Source organism: Littorina saxatilis, linkage group LG2, assembly GCF_037325665.1.
Source record: "Littorina saxatilis isolate snail1 linkage group LG2, US_GU_Lsax_2.0, whole genome shotgun sequence".
Lineage (NCBI taxonomy): Eukaryota > Metazoa > Mollusca > Gastropoda > Littorinimorpha > Littorinidae > Littorina > Littorina saxatilis.
In genome coordinates, this window is record NC_090246.1 from 96,569,725 (window position 1) to 96,590,513 (window position 20,789).

The 20,789-nt window shown below is 40.6% G+C and overlaps 1 protein-coding gene across 5 annotated transcripts in view; it reads left to right on the forward strand.

Annotated features, from left to right (window-relative positions):
* The window catches only part of LOC138960262 (sodium/calcium exchanger Calx-like), a 114,665-nt gene that overhangs the window by 65,108 nt on the left and 28,768 nt on the right, over positions 1-20,789 (forward strand). For 4 of the 5 annotated variants that reach the window (XM_070332077.1, XM_070332076.1, XM_070332078.1 and 1 more), the window contains 3 exons: positions 2,339-2,374; positions 6,806-6,882; positions 7,768-7,935. In XM_070332077.1, the coding sequence (XP_070188178.1) occupies positions 2,339-2,374; positions 6,806-6,882; positions 7,768-7,935 (281 nt within the window). The remainder of the gene's footprint in view (positions 1-2,338; positions 2,375-6,805; positions 6,883-7,767; positions 7,936-20,789) is intronic. The other variant, XM_070332080.1, reaches the window with a different exon arrangement.

Genomic DNA, 20,789 nt, shown 5'->3' on the forward strand with positions numbered 1-20,789 from the left:
AGAATGCGTCAATAATTCGTGACATCTGCGTGGAGAGTGCGTAAGATGATCAGGACATCTGCGTCAAGAGCGCGTTAAATGCGTAAAGCAATCGTGTCGTCTGCGTGGAGAGCGCGTTAATAGCGTGAGAATGCGTAAAGCAATCGTGACGTCTGCGTGGAGAGTGCGAATTTGTCTTGGTGTCAAATAAGCGTGCGCTGGAGGTGCGTATGGTCTGCGTAATCTGAGGGAAAACGAGTGTGTCACGCATGTATTTCGCTTTGCAAAATCGCTCGCGTTACGCATGCGTCCAGTGCAGTTGTTACGCAGAGTTTGGCGACTGCGACACGCATTCGCTGCGCAAAATTTTGCTGGCTGGGGACCGTTGGGAAGACATTTTTATTTGAAACCTTATCCTTGCATTCCTATGCATCAACTTGGAGGACTGCCTTTTACGAATCATGTACACTTTTTGGGGCTGATGTTTGTTATTATTTCTTCTTCTTCTTCTTCTTCTTCTTCTTCTTCTTCTTCTTCTTCTTCTTCTTCTTCTTCTTCTTCTTCTTTCTCTCTCTCTCTCTCTCTCTTTGTCTTACGCTCTCTCTCTCTGTCTCGCTTTCTCTCTCTCTGTCTCGCTTTCTCTCTGTCTCTCTTTTTCTGCATGACCATTTTTTGGCCTCACTTTTATCCTTTTGAATTTGTAGTGTGCAGTTTTGGTGTCTGGGATTTTAGTCTGTAGATTCTTCCCTTTTAAATATTACGCACGAATATTCAATAAGCAAACCTAAAAGACATCTGATATGACACTTTTTTAGAAACAAAAACACAAAAAACAGTTCTTGCATGTGGAACACTTCAAAGGAACAATAATTCTATTGAACAGTTGTGCCAAGTTACCAATAAAAATTTCATTTTCGTTTGTAAGTTGGTTTGCCATGGTCGGGACCAATTGATCAAGAAGCAAAGTATCTAGGTTTCCATCACTTTTCTGTATTCATTTTTGTTCATCTTAGTCTCCTTTTTTTTTCTTCTTTTTTTATAGAGACGATATTCGTTAGACGTAATTCTCCAAAGCAGCCAACCGCTAAGTGAATGAACCACTTGCTCATACCAAAAGTAAAAAACAAAATATTACGACAACTAAAAACAAAACCTATATAAAAAATCCCTATCTGTTATTGAATTATGTGTCCGAGTCTTATAGAATAAGAGAACTTTTTGTCCATTTTGTAAAACTCATGTTTTAAAGTTTTCAGTAAGTTGTTGCAGGCCGTTTAAAACTGGTGCTAGAAAGGATTGTGTGATTTATGTCTTGTCTTGTCTTGTCTTGTCTTGTCCCTCTTTTAATTCAAGTCAGTCATTAGATTTCCCAGCAGTTACAAGACAAGTAGAGGTGAAGGGTTCCTACTCAAATAACTATGCATAGTAAATGTACTGTGTACTTTAATAAGTCTATGTTCAGTAGTGATTTAGTGTCAAATACTATGGTCATCTTTGCAGCATGTGTTTGCAACTCTTGAGACTTGAGCTTAATTCTTGAAATCCATCCATGACAGAAATTCATTTAAATTTCAAATGGAAAGATTATTTCATGTCAGACTTGTCAGGATCTTCACAAAGCACTTAGATTTTCTGTAAGATCTGTTTGAGTTTTTGTTTTTCTTTATTTTTATGCATGTTTTATGGCTGTATTTAAACCGCAAAATATCAAGTTTAAAGTCTCACTTTGTTTTCGAACAGAAAATGGCAAATCTCGATCACTACCGACAGTGATGAGTGCATGAACGTCATTTAGAAATCGATCTTATGTACAATCTTCATTTTTGAGTGCATTTTATTGCAAATGACAAAATGCATGGCATTGAAGAACATTGCTACAAACATGACGCAAAAATCGTATTCTATAAAATGATGCTCAAATGTTCTAGATGGTCCAAGTATTTGCAGTCATATTTCAGTGTTTGTATGTCTGCTTTGCGTCGGCAGGGGTCACACACTTGTCCCTCACTAGCTTGAACCCGACAGTTGTACTACTGATCGGAATGCGCTTCAGTATGTTTCTTCCTCTCTTCCTGCATATTGGTTTACAGCTGACTCAGGGTGAGTTTAAGAGACATTCAACTATAGCTCTTACATACAACGCAATGATCTGTGTTTATTGCTAAAGAAGCAGGGATCATGCACACCCGCCTGAAAGGTTGAACACTGCGCTCTCAGCTGCACGAACAATAAAAATTGCTCCCTTGCTGCTGTATGCCCTGTCAGGATCGAGATCTCGGAAGATCTTTCGGGGGCGGTGCGTTAAGATTAAGAAGGCAAGCAGCTGTTTCAGCAAAACATACACACCTTTATTTTACAGACGACGTGCAAACCTCTCCCGTCAAATCGGTGGAAGGTAAGTTATGCTCTGGTCAGCTGTACATGGTGCAAAGCACTGCAGCTCCTTTATACCCCCTTGACCCCCTGTATATACCCCCAGATCTTTTGCAGTTTGAATTTTTTTGCTTGCACATGAACGCTTGTTTCTAACACATGACATCAAGCACTCTTCAACTGAGGGACTATACTGTGGAATTTCTTGCAGAATGTGTCAGGGTCGCATCACCACAATGACATCCTAATCCACGTGACTCACTAGCTTCCTCAGAAGTACCATTAGTAATGTTAACTCTTTGTGACTGCACACGTGCTGCAGCTGTTAATAGATTGGCAAATGTCTTATGCCTGTACTGCTGTAGTGATCATACTTGTGTATGTGGCTGCCTTTGGACTGAGATACGTGTCTAATAATGTTATCTAGCGCTAGGAGTATTGGTCTCGATTGCTGCCTGGAATTTTGGTTTAATTGCCTTGAGGTTTTTTCTGCATTAGATTCTAAGAAGCATGCTGGTTGTAGTAATGTTCTTTTGCTGGTTTGATTTGATTATGCTTATTAATGAGTTTGCGCTGTAGAGGCTGGTACATGCTGGGATTATGATTTGACAAGAATGCACTGTGTTGTACCATAACGTGGCCGTCCATCCTCAGGACGCAGATCTTGTGTACTTTGTCATTAAGTACATCTTTTGGCCAAAGCTCAAATTGGGTATGGCTGCTTGGATGATTGTACAGTGTGACTTGAAAACTGTCTATCTGTCTGTCTGTCTGTCTCTGTCTCTGTCTCTGTCTCTGTCTCTCTCTCTCTCTCTCTCTCTCTCTCTCTCTCTCTCTCTCTCTCTCTCTCTCTCTCTCTCTCTCTCTCTCTCTCTCACACGGCATGTTACATATAGCTATTACTTACCATACGGGGATGCTGGCATGCAATCACAAAAGAGGACATGTTCACTGTATGTGATCAAGCCCATAACCTTGTCAACGCATGTCTCTGGCACAATTCTCAGTTGACTGGTGTGGTAGTTGGTTGGTTGACTGGTTGGTTACAGAATAGGGTTGATTTAACATTCTTGTGTATTATTTATTTATCTAAAGTAACAGAGATCAACAGAAATTAAAATAACCAAACTGCACGGGAAAAATGTCCGGTTCCATCACACAAACGAAAAGTTATTTATAGTTATTATTATGATGGTGATGAATAGTATTACTAGTGTGTATTATTATTATTGGTGTTCTGGCTTTTACATTTAGAATTTTGTAATCAAAGTCGCCTACATTAAATATTTTATTTTTTAAAAACGAGGAACAAAGTCATGTTGATAAAACCATCAGTGCAAAATTACATGTGCCTATGTATAGTATACCCAGCAAAATTTGTAAGAGGTGTTTAGAAATTGAAAATGTACCACAGAACAGAGCGTACTTCAAACTGATGTGCTGTTATTTGACATATGCAATATCTGTGCAAAAATTAGCAAGCAGTGGAATCAAGCTGCACGACGTCATATTTTTGTCTCTGTCTGTCAGTCTGTCCATCTGTCTGTCTCAGTCTGCCTGTCTGTCTGTCTGTCTGTCATTCGCAGCCTGTATATACATTGTCTTGCTGACTTTGTGTGTCTATGTCTGCTTGCCGTTTCATCAATAGATTGCTGTAAATACAAAGCGGGTATTAAATGCATTAATATGATAGACGTGTTAAAAATGACTCCCAAGCACACTAGTAGTATGCCGCGGCTGTGGAATTTTGCGTGTTATTTTTTATTTTATGGGGTTATTATTTTACAATAATATTAATGATGACGATTGCCTCTAGCTCTATGACACAAACCTTGGAATAATTCAGTGCTGTCAGTGCTTTAAGAAACACAATTAAATGACAACGCAATAACATCACTTCAATTTCAAAATGATAACAACTAAGGCACACAATATTACAGCCCTGAAAGTCCAACAAATGGTGTACTCGCCTTTGGCTAGTGATTCTGAAAATATACTAGCCAAAGAGCAAAATTTACTAGCCAAACCAACAATTTGTTTTAGCAACTGTACTCGCATTTGGCCAGTTGATGAACATTTCTACTCGCCAGTTACATGTTTCTGCTCGCCACTTCCAGGCCTGTATTATTGCAACATGATTGCTTTAACACCACACATGAAACGTTTATGTAAAAAAGACATAGCAAAAATAATGTCAGGCTACACACACATAGGCAGGGGTGTTCAAGGACTTTTGCCAAGCTTTTTGCTGATATGACTGACAAGAGAAAAGATAGAACATATAAACATAAATGTCATCAATTTTATCTCTGCCAACGTTGCAATGATAGAGATGAATGATCCTTGTGTGAATATGTTTGAAACTAGACTGATGACTCTGAATATTAGCGCAGGGAACATATATATCTTGATGAATGTGTGTAATGGACCAATTGGATCAGGTTTATTAACAGTCCAGGCCTGAGGCTTTTTTGTTTTTGATATTCTTCCTCTAGGCCCGCCTTCCCCCTATCCTTTTCATCTTTGACGTCAATATTTTTTTGTAATTGTGTAGATGCATTTTCTTTTGATCCCTTTTAGGGGTTTTTGTTATTTCAAATGTGTATCTTCCTATTGATTTTAAATTTTATTTCTAGATTTTGTTCAAAGTGCATAGCTAGGAATGTTCTTTCTGAAACACGTTTTTAGTGTAGACATAGCTTTTTCATGCACTGATTTTGTTTCTGCCTCACACTTTTAACACAGAATGCATTGTTCATTTATTTTAATTTGTAGTCTCATAATGATTACCAACTTCAGGTACTGACTGATATGATTTGCCATGCTCTTTTTACATGTAGTCAAGTTTTGACTAAATGTTTTAACGTAGAGGGGGGAATCGAGACGATGGTGTGGTGTATGTGTGTGTGTGTGTGTAGAGCGATTTAGAGAAAACTACTAGACCGATCTTCATTAAATTTTACGTGGGAGTTTCTGGGTATGATATCCCCAGACTTTTTCATTTTTTTGATAAATGTCTTTGATGACGTCATATCCGGCTTTTCGTGAAAGTTGAGGCGGCACTGTCACGCTCTCATTTTTAAACCTAATTGGTTGAAATTTTGGTCAAGTAATCTTCGACGACGCCCGGACTTTGGTATTGCATTTCAGCTTGGAGGCTTACAAATTAATTAATGAGTTTGCTCATTAAAGTTGTCATTAAAATCGATTTTTCGCAAACAGATTTAAAATTGATTGCACCGTATTCTTCATGACATTCTGAATCTAAAAATATATACATATGTTATGTTTACTCTTAAAATGTGATCACAATTAACGAAAATAGATTAATTAGTCTTACGATTAAAATTTAAGAAATCGATCCCAAAATGATTTCATCTTATTCTTTATCGTTTCCTGATTCCAAAAACATATAGATATGATAGGTTGTATTCAAAACAAGCTCAGAAAGTTAACACGAATACAGAAAAGCGCGCTTTCCTGCTTAGCACAATACGCTACCACGCTATTCTGGCGTGTGCATATCACTGCGTTTTGCACCTGGGAGGTGAGCGATTTCCTTCTCACGGGGATTGACGAAGCTGTACTGTCTTGGTGAAAAAAATACAGTGCGTTCAGTTTCATTCCGTGAGTTCGACAGCTTGACTAAATGTAGTAATTTCGCCTTACGCAACTTGTTTTATTCTCATATCAGTCCCTGTTTTAGCTAACTGTCAAAAAGTTAAAGAATATATTTCTTTCACCTGCGTATGAACTTTAACTTAAAATGTAGCTGGTTTGTCAAGTTATTTTATTTGTAAAACAATGAGTATTAGTTTTTGTCCCCTTTAGCATGCCATGTTTTACAGAAAAGGAGCAATTCAGTTGTGCACCCGACCCCCCCCCCCCCCCCCCCACCCCCACCCCTCCAAATCCTTTTTGGTGAAAAGCAATATACGTTAATGGTAGATCCAACTGTGCGTGTGTTTATTTTTGTAAGTCTTGAAAACAAGAAACATCTATGAAACATCTATGATATCTTCATTTACATGTTTTTGAAATGTGAAGGAAAAAAGCCTGTCCGCCTGGCTGTTTATGGTTATTATGATTTTTATGTTGCATCTACTTATGTGTGCTTTTGTCTGTCTGTCTGTCTGTCTGTCTGTCTGTCTGTCTGTCTGTCTGTCTGTCTGTCTGTCTGTCTGTGCGTGCTTGTGTACTTGAGCACACATAGCATGCAGCACGACTCTCTTTGTACTTTCTTTTATGCCGTACATGACACTCAAAATGGGGAGAATATAATTAATCAACAGTTTTGCCTTGAGTCCATCACATCTTGCTTTTTGCCTTGAGTCCGTCACATCTTGCTATGTCCAGCATACAATACAGGACAGCACGCCATAGTGCTATGATAGTCCATTTAAGCGATAGCTCCTACAATTTCTGTTATTTAAAACCACTCACTCTTTTTCAGATGGGAAGGTGGATGAGGAGCATAGACCTCTGCATCCCAATAGTGAGGAGGACACTGAAATTCTCCATCTTGCCAAGGTAATGTTTGTATTCTAAATGTCCTGTGAAATGATAGGAGTCTGGTACGGAAGAGTTACACACCAATAGGGTCATCAGGTGGTGCAAGGCACAATGCACAGTCACACTCTGACTGATCATTACCTCTCCGGCATTTTGCAAGCGAGCCACACGATCTTGAGATATTAAGCTCTTTATCTGTTTCATAAGTGTCTGTCTGTCTGTCTGTCTGTCTGTCTGTCTGTCTGTCTGTCTGTCTGTCTGTCTGTCTGTTTACTTCAAAGACGTTTCGGTCGACGTACTAGTAAATGTAACATTAACTTCAGTCAGCTTATGCATGGTCAGACCCTCGAGTTTCAAATGTGTCGGTCAAGTGGTCTGATTTTTGTGCTCTTTCCCAAAAAATATCCAAATTCAGGGATCGACTCAACATTATAGGAGGTTTGACATTGAGCGGTAGCCACACTGACCTTATTAAAACCCTCCAGTTTGGCTGTAATTGATATTTTTCAAGTCACCGATGATCTGGGGTGTTTTGCATACTTGGACCTTCAGATTATCCAAAAGGTAAGTCCAGGAGCTTTACATCGGGTGAGAGTGGCTACTGCTCAATGTCAAACCTCCTACTGTTGAATCATCATAGAATTTGTTTATTTTCGAAAGAGCACAAATGTCAGACAAATTGACTTACAAAATCAAAACTTGCTGATATGATGAGACCTAAGCTGAAGTTAGTGTACACCAAATATGAAGTACATGTAATTCGCTCAACATATGTAGAAGTAATGAGCATATTTATTGGTGTCAATGTTATGGGTCACCCTGTACATGGCGCAGATTCATGAACTGCCTGCATTGTCTTCTGATCTCCATTAATTGTTGGAATTTGTCCACAATCTTACGCAGGAGCTCGGCCGTATTGATGACCTGCCCCCAGAGGAGGCTGCCAAGATGGTGGCCAACAAGATTCAGATGGAGAAGGAGCACGACAGGGGCTGGTACCGTATTAACGCCACGAGAGGTCTTACAGGCGGCAGAAAGCTCATCCCTAAGGTCCTGGCTACCTTCAATGATGTGAGTGCTTCTTTTCTGAATTGAAACTTGAGGCGATTACGTGTTGGTTATACTGTTTAAAAGAGTGGTGAGTGGTTCTTAATGCTACAATGTGAGTACCCCTATGCAATGTTTTAAAAGATAACCTGTTCGTTTTTTTGGTTTTTTTTTTTAAAGAGTGGTAAGTGCTTCTCAACTTGTACTGCTTTGTGTGAGGTGCACCCTGCAGAAATACACCACAGCAGATAAACAGCCAGTACATCAAGATCAATGTTTTGGAGTTGGTGATTACTAATACTGGTGCAAGATTTTGTAAGATATCAACATTTCCTTCTTTTGGAGTGGTCATCGCTAAAAACAACTTGTCTACCAATTAACTTTTAAAGTCGCTGCAGAGATTGGATTTCAATTTGTTGTGCTTCCGGTCAGGTTTTAAGGCATCTTTAAATTTAAGAAATGTAGTGATCTTTAGCTGCACAAATTGATGTTTGGCAAGCAATGTTTTCATTTTTTTCAGTCTTAGTGTTTTCTGCTTATGCCGCAGTAAGAAAGCTTTTACGACTCTGATTCATGTTCATAATGTGTTCTGGGGTTATATTTATTTTCCCTTTTCTTCTCCACCTTTTTTCATAGCCTGAGCATTTTGCTGTGTTTGTGATACTATGCACTGCAAGTGTCAACATGTTAGCTGTTGTAAATGTCAATAAAACTTAAGAGAAAACAAACTTCAACATTAAGATCCCGTGCACTCTATACATAAGTTAAAGAAGTCTTTCAAAATTCTCTCTGCACTTGGCATGGGAGACATTGTTCTGCCTTCCATCAGAGACATAGATGTTTGTCTCTGCTTCCATGGAGCGCAGATCAAGCAATCAAACTTGTTCTTGTTCAAATACGATGCAGAATATCACTTGAGCAGCAAGCATGGCCGTTTAAAGAACTTTGCTTTTCTTTGCCATGATGATTGTAATGGCTGTACATATAGTGACTTTTCATTCCATTTAAAAGTTATGGCATTTGTTTAGAAGTGCATTTCTTCCATCTGTTGGCTCATTAATATCAGGTTCTTGCATCATTTGCAAGGTCATTTATCATCAAAGAACCTGTTTGTGGTTTTGAATGGTAGCTAGCCTCTGTTTTCTCTGTCCGTCTGTCCGTCTGTCTGCCCTCCATCCATCTGTCTGTCTGTGCGTCCCTCCACTTTGTGTGATGTATTTGTCTGTTTATTACATCCTTTAAAGATTGTTATAAAAGAAGAGGGAAACGCTTATTTCATAACAGCTGATCACACATAGTTCTTATTCCTCAGGCGTCTGCGAAGGTGAGACAATCAAACGGATCAGATGGACATTATTTTGGTCTCTCTGTTTCTTTTGTCCCTACCTTGGCACCTTGTGAATAGCGCTCATACTTTTTGTTTTGATCAGTGAAAAGTGCACTCTTCATTTTGTGTATGTGGTCAGCCTGGAATCTTCGCCTGTACTTTTTTGTTTGGTATCTAGCTTTCCTCTTTTGTTCTGTTCTTTTTCAATGTTTCTGGTGAAGTTGCGTGTACATACTGTAGTGTCATCAGAGCTGAGCAGATCATCTGCTAGAAAAAGAATGTAAATTTGAGCATTTCTCAGAGACCCTTAATTGTCGCAGGACTGACTGGAATGCGATTTGCTTTTGGCCGAGATCCATGTTTTAATTGACTGCAACATTTGAAAAACGCACACACATGTTGAGCTTAATTGGCTTGCTGACACAAGTTTCAGCTGTCAGTTGTACTCCACAACACTATGAAGGTCGCGATATCTTCAGTTTGAGAGGTCATGATGTAGTTTATTTTACCCTGACAAGTAACATTTATCATCATGAATATCTCCTGTTTGGCTCACCTGAGCAATCAGGGAAGTCTCAGTAATTGGCAGTATTAGGCCAATCTGCCAGCTAACGTCTGTAGACAAAAACACGTAATGTTAAGGTTTTTTTGAATGTTATTGAAGCTAGAGCTTTGAAACTTTACATTTTTCCAGGGCTTGATGACGTTCAGATATGACCCAAGTCTAGTTGACCCTCTTCAAATTTCAAAGTCACAGGGAATTGCTGTTAAGGTCATGTTAAGGTATAACAAGAAAAAAAGGAAAATCATCAATTTCTCAAATATGTTTTAAGCTTAGAGCCTTGAAACTTTATAGTATATTAGGGCTTGGTTACATTCAGACTTGACCAAAATCTGGTTGACCCTCGTCTAATTTCAAGGTCATGGGGTGGGGGGTGGGGTGGCATGCACATTTATTTTACAGGGTGGGCCATAAAAAGTGTCCACATTTAATTTGTTGATATTTTTCCTGTAAAGTGATATTTTCTTTTCTGTTTCAGATAGAATTTGAGACAAGCATCTTAGAATTCTTTTAAAGCCTGAATGGATCGCATTCCAGTACAGGAAAGGACCAAAATCGTTGAACTTTACTTTGCTACCAATTATGTGGTTCTCGCCCAGCGCGCTTTTTGGAGAGAGTTCCCTGGCACACACTGTCCATGTGCGAGAACTGTGAAGCGCCTCGTGGATAAATTCAGGGTTATGTCCTTTATTGTTATCTGCGAGACTACCAGTGTTCCTGAATTTATCCACGAGGCGCTTCACAGTTCTCGCACATGGACAGTGTGTGCCAGGGAACTCTCTCCGAAAAGCGCGCTGGGCGAGAACCACAGAATTGGTAGCAAAGTAAAGTTCAACGATTTTGGTCCTTTCCTGTACTGGAATGCGATCCATTCAGGCTTTAAAAGAATTCTAAGATGCTTGTCTCAAATTCTATCTGAAACAGAAAAAGAAAATATCACTTTACAGGAAAAATATCAACAAATTAAATGTGGACACTTTTTATGGCCCACCCTGTAAACATTATTGTATCTAGACTTCACACACTTCTACATGTAGTGTGTAGACATTACAGCAGTCCCTCTCATGAACGGACACCCTTGGGCCATAGCAAACCTGTCCGTGCATGGCCGGTCACGGGAGGGGTGACCACACCACCCCCCCCCCCCCCATACACTCATGCACAGTCACACAGACACACACACACAACATGTTTGATTCTATGCTAACCACTTCTTGTCGCTGCCCTACACGCCACCAGGCGTGAAAGGCATTGAGTGAGTAACCACTTCTTGTGGCTACTAAACGATCCCATCCAACTCCTAATATTTTGTTAAACGTTCTGCAAAAAATGATTTGTATGAATGGTGTTGAAAAGAAGAGATAAAATAAATCCTCAAGGCAGTGAACGCACTCACCATGCACTGACATCATACGAAAGCAGCCACACAAACACAGCACAGAGGCACGTGTGCAGATCTGGATCTGGATCTGGATCTGGATTCTCTACGTTGCAGGAACCACTGTTGGTCATCTTCGCAACGGATGCGGGAGAGCGCGTAATAATAATTTAGAGTACAATAAAAGTCCTGACTTTGGTGGGACAAGTCATATAGTCCCGTCAGATGCTTTGTGAGAATAAGCCTTAAAAACCAGTTTGAATAAAAACCAGCAGATAGAGCCGCATGTCATAATTATTCTTCTTGTCTGGCTTTATTGACTGCATGCCGATCTTGTGGCTGTGACTTTTCACTCTTCAGTCGAAAATACACTGTACACAACACCGCTCTCACTCTTCCTCACTGCCTACCCTAAGCCTGATCCTTGGAAATTGTTTGGAAGAGTACACCTCTCTATTTCTCTCCAATGCTCTTCCTGCTGACATGCAGTGACACCGGACACCCCACCCCACTGAGTTTAGCCGGCAGCTACCCCCCCCCCCCCCCCTCTCTCTCTCTCTCCCCCCAGCCATGTAAGTAGTAAGGAAGAGGTATGCCTCATGCCTCGGCGCAATGCGCAATGCGCAAGGGTAGGGTCCATCATAAAGTGATAGGTTAAAGTGCCTGTGTTTAAGTAGTGATAAAGAGGGATTGCGTTTAAACGGTTTATTGCGTTTTATATTTTGTCATGTGATTTCATGTGCCTGTACCTGTTGCTCGGTACTAATGACCACTCCAGCTGGGGTAATGACAGGCTTACTGCCCCCCGGCCTTTTTTTATTGGTGCTTAACGCGGCTGGGTTACTGAGCCGCCTCCTTTCTATTGACAGTAATTGACCCTCCCTCTGTGTTTGATTGCCGGCAGTGGGGTTCACGCACAAGGTTTTGATAGGGTATGTCATAGCCACATAGGTGTTATTTTGTTTTTGTTATTTTGTTGTTGATAGACTATGTAAGAGGTAGGGTTATATGTGTGGTGGGAATAAAATGTAAGTGCAAACACACACACACACACACACACACACACACACACACACACACACACCTCCGATCACACACACACACACACACACACACACACACACACACACACACACACACACACACACATATGCGCACGTTTACACAAGTACTTCCAAACAAGAAGGTACTAAAAAGTCAGACGTAAAGAGTAACAAAACACATAAAACTGCTCACGGTAGCCTTCAAGAATTATACAGACACATAGTTATTAACTTTTCAATATGATCATTTTATTATAAAAAGTGACAACAGTCTTTTGAGTATTAAAAACCAAAAAAATTAACATTTTGCATACACATACATTAAAACAAAAAGCCAAAACATGATTGTCAATGATAATTTTTTTGGTATTCAACACCGTCTTGTTGTTTTACACTTGTCTACTTTAGATGTTTTTTTTAAAAAGCCAGGTCCTAGTTTGGTTGTTTGTCTTAAGGACTCCCATAACTTGATGTGGGGTGACTTTTGTATTTTACAATGTTGGGTTATAGTTACCGAGGTCGTTGAAGGTAGACATACCAACCGGTTCCTGGTAGCAGTTTTCAAACAGATGGCTGCTCTCCGAGTGTTTGACAGGTGTGTGAGGTAGTTCGTCTGTTGGTGTTTCTTCTTTTTGTTCTGGACTCTTCTGACACGTCTGGTGTTTTTTAACTTCTCTAGCTACAACTTCTGTTTGTGTTTTAAGTCGCTTCAACAGCCTTTCTCGGACTTTGCTCAGGTGAGTAAATTCTTCACTGTTCAAGGCCACCCCTCTTTGACTTGGTCGCACGCGTCTGTTTTTTCTGTTTCCTTGGGTGATGTAGTGTCTGATGTGAATTTTCACAAGTTTTCGCTAAGTTCTGACACTCGCAAAAATGTTTCGACCCAAAGGAAACATATCAGGTTCGGGTAGCGGTGAGCTAAACAGATACTCTTCCTCGTCAACCATCTCTTTTGTCGTTCTCAGCAACAACAACAACAACAACAAAAGTGTTAAACAACTTTTACTTCCAGGAGACTGTCTTTGTAGACTGTAGTGTAGAGTAGGCGGTGTTGTCTTGTGGCTCGATCAGGGGATTTAGTAAAAAAAATTAGACAACACCATCTTTATACATAACCTCCTTACACTATGACATCAGTTACTATTTTTACAACAACAGGTTTAGACTTGTTGCGTTAACACATCTCTGAAAAAGTGCTATGAGCTTATGGTCAGGGTTTTGGGGGTTAAAAATAGAAATGATGTCACGGAGCCTTGTACCCTGACTCTTTTTGATGATGAAATACATTGCAAGCAAAACACAAGTAGAACTTAACATCTCCTGTAATACCTGTTCGTTGGTTTTTATAACACAATCCAATAACGCAACAACAACTAAAAAAAAAACTTCAATGTCTTTGTGATTCGGTTTTAAAACAAAACTATCAAAATATTCAATATTCCCCTGACCAGCATAATACACACCAACCCAATGAGACCCAACCTTATGCGCTGGGTCTGTGTTTATGACGTAAGACGAGGGGTGAAGTAAATTTATCTCAGAAGGAAGTTGGTCTCTGGCGTAGACACCCATAAACGACCGTCTTGCCAAGGGGTGTCTTAACAGTAGGCGAGAGATCTCTAGACCATTCATGATGTAAAATCAGTGATAACCTGCCTACTCCGAGCAATTTCTAGCAACGAGGCCATTTCTGTATACACAATAACGCGAACAGGCTCTACCAGGGGTACACTAAACTTTAGTTCCAGACGCAAACCCCCCCACAGCGCACCAACTCAAGCTGATCTCCATCCAACATTGACGGTGACAAGTCGAATACATACAGCGTATAACCTCCGGGATAGTCTTCATAGGCAATTCCGTTACCAGCGTCACTAACACCCACCCCTGTTCCTGTGGTCAAACTAAAGAAACTTCCCACATACTGTCTGTTTTCAAAGTCTGGTGTTAGTGGTTTTGCAGAGACTTGTTTTCCAGTAACATAGAGACAGAGGAAATTCAAGTTGTGAGTTTTAAAGTTGAATGGATTTTTGGTGTAGCTATCGTTAAATGCAGCGAGCTCTACTAGTCCTACTACAACGCGTGTTGGTAGCTGACTGAGAAACAAATTGTCTAAAACAGCACTGAGGTTTCCACGCGGGATCCCGTAAGATTTTATAACTACTCTTTTTAGATGGTATTTGGCTGTGGACCTCTCCAGGGTTTTTACGTGAGCAAGCCTTACAGCTGGATTTAGTTTTGCTTTTCTGACAAACAAAGAGATGTGTGTAATCACCGTTAGGTAAGCAGGGTTTAGTCCGTGGGCCATCAAATTAAACAGAGACACACCTACTACAATATAAATAACAAAAATCTGACCCAAAAAATACAAGCTCACTACGAGGGGTGTGATAACCAAAAACACGCCACAATCGAGAGAATCTCTTAGTATCAGTAGTTGTCTCTTCTAAGACGTTAGTATCAACAGTGGTATCTTCAGCAGACAAGGCGTCCTCAGCCATAACTACTCTGAATGCTGTCCAAGGCTATCAGATGAGATCCATATGTTAAATGACGTTGGGTACCCAAACCAATACACTAAATACTCTTTTTCCCCCTTACCAAGTAATTCTTTTAGTACTTTGTCAATACAATACATTTTTTTCTCTCCTACTTTTTGTAATTCTTCTTTGGGCGGGGATATAGCTCAGTTGGTAGCGCGCTGGATTTGTATTCAGTTGGCCGCTGTCAGCGTGAGTTCGATCCCAGGTTCGGCGGAAATTTATTTCAGAGTCAACTTTGTGTGCAGACTCTCTTCGGTGTCCGAACCCTCCCCCCGTGTACACTACATTGGGTGTGCACGTTAAAGATCCCACGATTGACAAAAGGTTCTTTCCTGGCAAAATTACTTAGGCACAGTTAATAATTGTCTACTTATACCCGTGTGACTTGGAATAATAGGCCGCGAAAGGTAAATATGCGCCGAAATGGCTGCAATCTACTGGCCGTATAAAATTTCATCTCACGCGGCATCACTGCAAAGCGCCTAGAACTGTACCCACGGAATATGCGCGATATAAGCCTCATTGATTGATTGATTGATTGTAATTCTTCTGCGTGATCGTCTTTCAGTTTATAGGTCACTGGAGTTGATTTCAACACACTGCTAACTGAAAATATTTTTTCTGGCCACGCAGGTAAATAACCTTTTTTAAAGAGTCGTCGTGTTTTACTTAGTCTTACACGATCACCAACCTGTAGCCTACCTTTGGGTTTTTTTCTTTGGGGGTTGTCCATACAAAACTAACCAAACTGTAACTTCGCCCGTTAGCGAGGCAAACTTTAACAGGTGCTGATTTTATACTTCTGTGAAACGAATGGTTATACTTTTTTTTTTGTGTTGATGTCATTGCGCCCCTCGTAGTGAGATTGTATTTTTTTTAAAACGCTAAAAAGGGGCGTTCAAAAACTCTGTTCCCTTGTCAGTTTGCAATTTAAAAGGTTTGCGTCGCCGTGGTGCAATACTCAGGCGTGAGCAGCCTCTAACCTAACATTCTGTATGACTGCCTGTGGTACAATTCGTGTTCGGTGTAAATGTACCTTCGTCGCGATATAACCTTCGTGGTTGAAAACGACGTTAAACACCATTTGTTGTTGTAAATGTACCTGCGGTGTTTATAACACCTACATAAAACCAACAGGTAGCTATCTGAGTCTAGTTGTTAAAGCTTTTTTATATTTTTGTACATCAGCTCTCATCTCTCCCGCCTCACCAGTCGAGCTAACTCCTCCACCCACCCCACATCATTTGTCTAGCACTAATCTAAGCATTAAACCCTAATCAACCCTCGGGGTAGGCAAACCACCTCCTATTAAACTTCTCTAACTGCTGGCCACCTCTGGTGGTTTTATCGGCGAGGGGGCTCCGCAAAGAGTAGGGGTACCATTTTTATCGCCTTATCCTGACACATCTGATAGTTATTAGCGCCATAAAAGAGAGAGGGCTCCACCAACCGCAGAGAAACCCATTTAATTGCACTAGACAGCAGTGTACGGCATCTAGATAAAACAGCGAACCTTCGTAACTAACCCACTGACTAGTGTTGGTGTTGTTGTTGTTATAATGACTGTTTTATTTTTTATTTATTTTTTTTTCTTCGTTGTTGATAGGCTATGTAAGAGGTAGGGTTATATGTGTGGTGAAAAAAAAATGTAAGTGCAAACACACACACACACACACACACACACACACACACACACACACACACACACACACACACACACACACACACACACACACACACACACACACACACACAGAAGCTCTTGGTATCAGTTGTTGGCTCTTCTAAGACGTTAGTATCAACAGTCGTAGCTTCAGCAGACAAGACAGCCTCACACATAACTACTCTGAATACTGTCTAAGGCTATCAGCTGAGAGCCATGTGTCAAATGACGTTGGATACCCAAATCAAGGCACTAAAGACTCTTTTTTTTCCTCCCTTACCAAGTCGTTCTTTTAGTACTTTGTCAATACGATACATTTTTTTTCTCTCCTACTTTTTGTAGTTCTTCTTTGTAAAAACTACCTTGTAGTTCTTCTGCGTGAGCGTCTTTCAGCTTATAGGTCACTGGAATTGTTTTCAACACACTGCTAACTGTAAATAATTCTTCTGTTTCACGCAGGCAAATAACCTTTTTTAAAGAGTCACCGTGTTTTACTTAGTCTCACACGATCACCAACCTGTAGCCTACCTTTGGGTGTTTTCTTTTGGGGTTGTCCGTACAAAACTTACCAAACTGTTTCTTTGTTAGCGAGGCAAACTTTAACAGGTGCTGTTTTATACTTCGCGTTATACGCGTGTACCAGGTGTTGTAATTCTTCTACAAATCTTACACGATTAGTGTGTGTAAAATAGCGCCACATTTTCTCTTTTAAGGTGCGCTCCAATAACTTGACGTGGGGCGACTTTCGTATTTTAACAATGTTGGGTTATAGTAACCGAGGTCGTTGAAGGTAGACATACCAGCCGGTTCCTGGTAGCAGTTTTCAAACAGATTGCTGCTCTCCGAGTATTTGCCAGGTGTGTGAGGTTGTTCGTCTGCTGGTGTTTCTTCTTTTTGTTCTGGGCTCTTCTGACACGTCTGGTGTTTTTTTTTAACTTCTCTAGCTACAACTTCTGTTTGTGTTTTAAGTCGCTTCAACAGCCTTTCTCGGACTTTTGATCAGGCGAGTAAATTCTTTACTGGCCAAGACCACCCCTCTTTGACTTGGTCGCACGCGTCTGTTTTTTCTGTTTCCTTGGGTGGTGTAATGTCTGATGTGGATTTTCACAAGTTTTCACCACGTTCTGACACTCGCGAAAATGGTTCGTCCCAAAGGAAACATATCAGGTTCGGGTAGCGGTGAGCTAAACAGAGGCTCTTCCTCGTCAAACATCTCTTTTGTCGTTCTCAACAACAACAACAACAAAAGTGTTAAACAACTTTTACCTCTAGGAGACTGTCTTTGTAGACTGTAGTGTAGAGTAGGTGGTGTTGTCTTGTGGCTCGCTCAGGGGATTTAGTAAAAAAAAATTAGACAACACCATCTTTATACATAACCTCCTTACACTATGACATCAGTTACTATTTTTTACAACAACAGCTTTAGACTTGTTGCGTTAACGCATCTTTGAAAAAAGTGCTATGAGCTTACGGTCATTTACACCAGGGTTTTGGGGGTTAAAAATAGAAATGATGTCACGGAGTCTTGTACCTTGACTCTTTTTGATGATGAAATACATTGCAAACAAACCACAAGTAGAACTTAACATCCCCTGTAATACCTGTTCGTTGGTTTTAGAACACAAACCAATGACGCATAAAAAAAACAAATAAAAAAACACCTTCAATGTCTTTGTGATTCGGTTTAAAACCAAAACTATCAAAATATTCAATATTCCCCTGACCATCATAATACACACCAACCCAATGAGACCCAACCTTATGTGCTGGGTCTGTGTTTATGACGTAAGACGAGGGGTGAAGTAAATTTATCTCAGAAGGAAGTTGGTCTCTGGTGTAAACACCCATAAACGGCCGTCTTGCCAAGGGGTGTCTTAACAGTAGGCGAGAGATCTCTAGACCATTCATGATGTAAAATCAGTGATAACCTGCCTACTCCGATCAATTTCTAGCAACGAGTCCATTTCTGCATACACAATAACGTGAACAGGCTCTGTCAGGGGTGCACTAAACTTTAGTTCCAGACGCAAACTCCCACAGCGCATCAGCTCAATCTGATCTCCACCCAACATTGACGGTGACAGGTCAAATACATACAGCGTATAGCCTCCGGGGTAGTCTTCATAGACAATTCTGTTACCGACGTCACCAACACCCACCCCTGTTCCTGTGGTCAAACTAAAGAAGCTTCCCACATACTGTCTGTTTTCAAAGTCTGGTGTTAGTGGTTTTGCAGGGACTTGTTTTCCATCAACATAGAGGCAGAGAAAATTCAAGTTGTGGGTTTTAAACGTTGAATGGCTTTTTGGTGTAGCTACCGTTAAACGCAGCGCTCTCTACTAGTCCTACTACAACGCGTCTTGGTAGCTACCTGAGAAACAAGTTGTCTAAAACAGCACTAAGGTTTCCACGCGGGATCCCGTAAGATTTCATAACTACTCTTTTTAGAGGGTATTTGGCTGTGGAGCTCTCTAGGGTTTTTGTGTGAGCAAGACTTACAGCTGGATTTAGTTTTGATTTTCTGACAAACAAAGAGGTGTGTGTAATCACCGTTAGGTAAGCAGGGTTTAGTCCGTGGGTCATCACATTAAAACTTTGTCAATACAATACATTTCTTTCTCTCCTACTTTTTGTAGTTCTTCTTTGTAAAAAAAAAAACTACCTTGTAGTTCTTCTGCGTGAGCGTCTTTCAGCTTATCGGTCACTGGAGTTGTTTTCAACTCACTGCTAACTGTAAATAATTCTTCTGACCACGCAGGTAAATAACCTTTTTTAAAGAGTCACCGTGTTTTACTTAGTCTCACACGATCACCAACCTGTAGCCTACCTTTGGGTGTTTTCTTTTGGGGTTGTCCGTACAAAACTTACCAAACTGTTTCTTTATTAGCGAGGCAAACTTTAACAGGTGCTGTTTTATACTTCTGTGAAACGAATGGTTATACGCGTGTACCAGGTGTTGTAATTCTTCTACATATCTTACACGATTAGTGTGTGTAAAAAAGCGACACATTTTCTCTTTTTAAGGGGCGCTCCCATAACTTGACGTGGGGCGACTTTCGTATTTAACAATGTTGGGTTATAGTAACCGAGGTCGTTGAAGGTAGACACACCAGCCGGTTCCTGGTAGCAGTTTTCAAACAGATTGCTGCTCTCCGAGTATTTGCCAGGTGTGTGAGGTAGTTCGTCTGCTGGTGTTTCTTCTTTTTGTTCTGGGCTCTTCTGACACGTCTGGTGTTTTTTAACTTCTATAGCTACAACTTCTGTTTGTGTTTTAAGTCGCTTCAACAGTCTTTCTCGGACTTTGATCAGGCGAGTAAATTCTTTACTGGCCAAGACCACCCCTCTTTGACTTGGTCGCACGCGTCTGTTCTTTCTGTTTCCTTGGTGAAAACCAAGGAAACATATCAGGTTCGGGTAGCGGTGAGCTAAACAGAGGCTCTTTCTCGTCAAACATCTCTTTTGTCGTTCTCAGCAACAACAACAACAAAAGTGTTAAACAACTTTTACCTCTAGGAGACTGTCTTTGTAGACTGTAGTGTAGAGTAGGCGGTGTTGTCTAAAAAAGTGCTATGAACTTACGGTCATTTACAACAGGGTTTTGGGGGTTAAAAATAGAAATGATGTCACGGAGCCTTGTACCTTGACTCTTTTTGATGATGAAATACATTGCAAACAAACCACAAGTAGAACTTAACATCCCCTGTAATACCTGTTCGTTGGTTTTAGAACACAAACCAATGACGCATAAAAAACAAACACCTTCAATGTCTTTGTGATTCGGTTTAAAACCAAAACTATCAAAATATTCAATATTCCCCTGACCATCATAATACACACCAACCCAATGAGACCCAACCTTATGTGCTGGGTCTGTGTTTATGACGTAAGACGAGGGGTGAAGTAAATTTATCTCAGAAGGAAGTTCGTCTCTGGTGTAAACACCCATAAACGACCGTCTTGCCACGGGGTGTCTTAACAGTAGGCGAGAGATCTCTAGTCCATTCATGATGTAAAATCAGTGATAACCTGCCTACTCCGATCATTTTCTAGCAACGAGGCCATTTCTGCATACACAATAACGTGAACAGGCTCTACCAGGGGTGCACTAAACTTTTAGTTCCAGACGCAAACTCCCACAGTAGTATTCATAGACAATTCTGTTACCGGCGTCACCAACACCCACTCCTGTTCCTGCGGTCAAACTAAAGAAACTTCCCACATAGAGGGCCCCAAAGGGGGGGTATCATCACGATCACGGGAAGGGAAATTTTAGCTTTCACGATCACAGTTACCTTGATTTTTGTTTTCACGATCACGAACACCTTGACGAATAGAGGATCATAGAGTGATACAGTTGTGAAA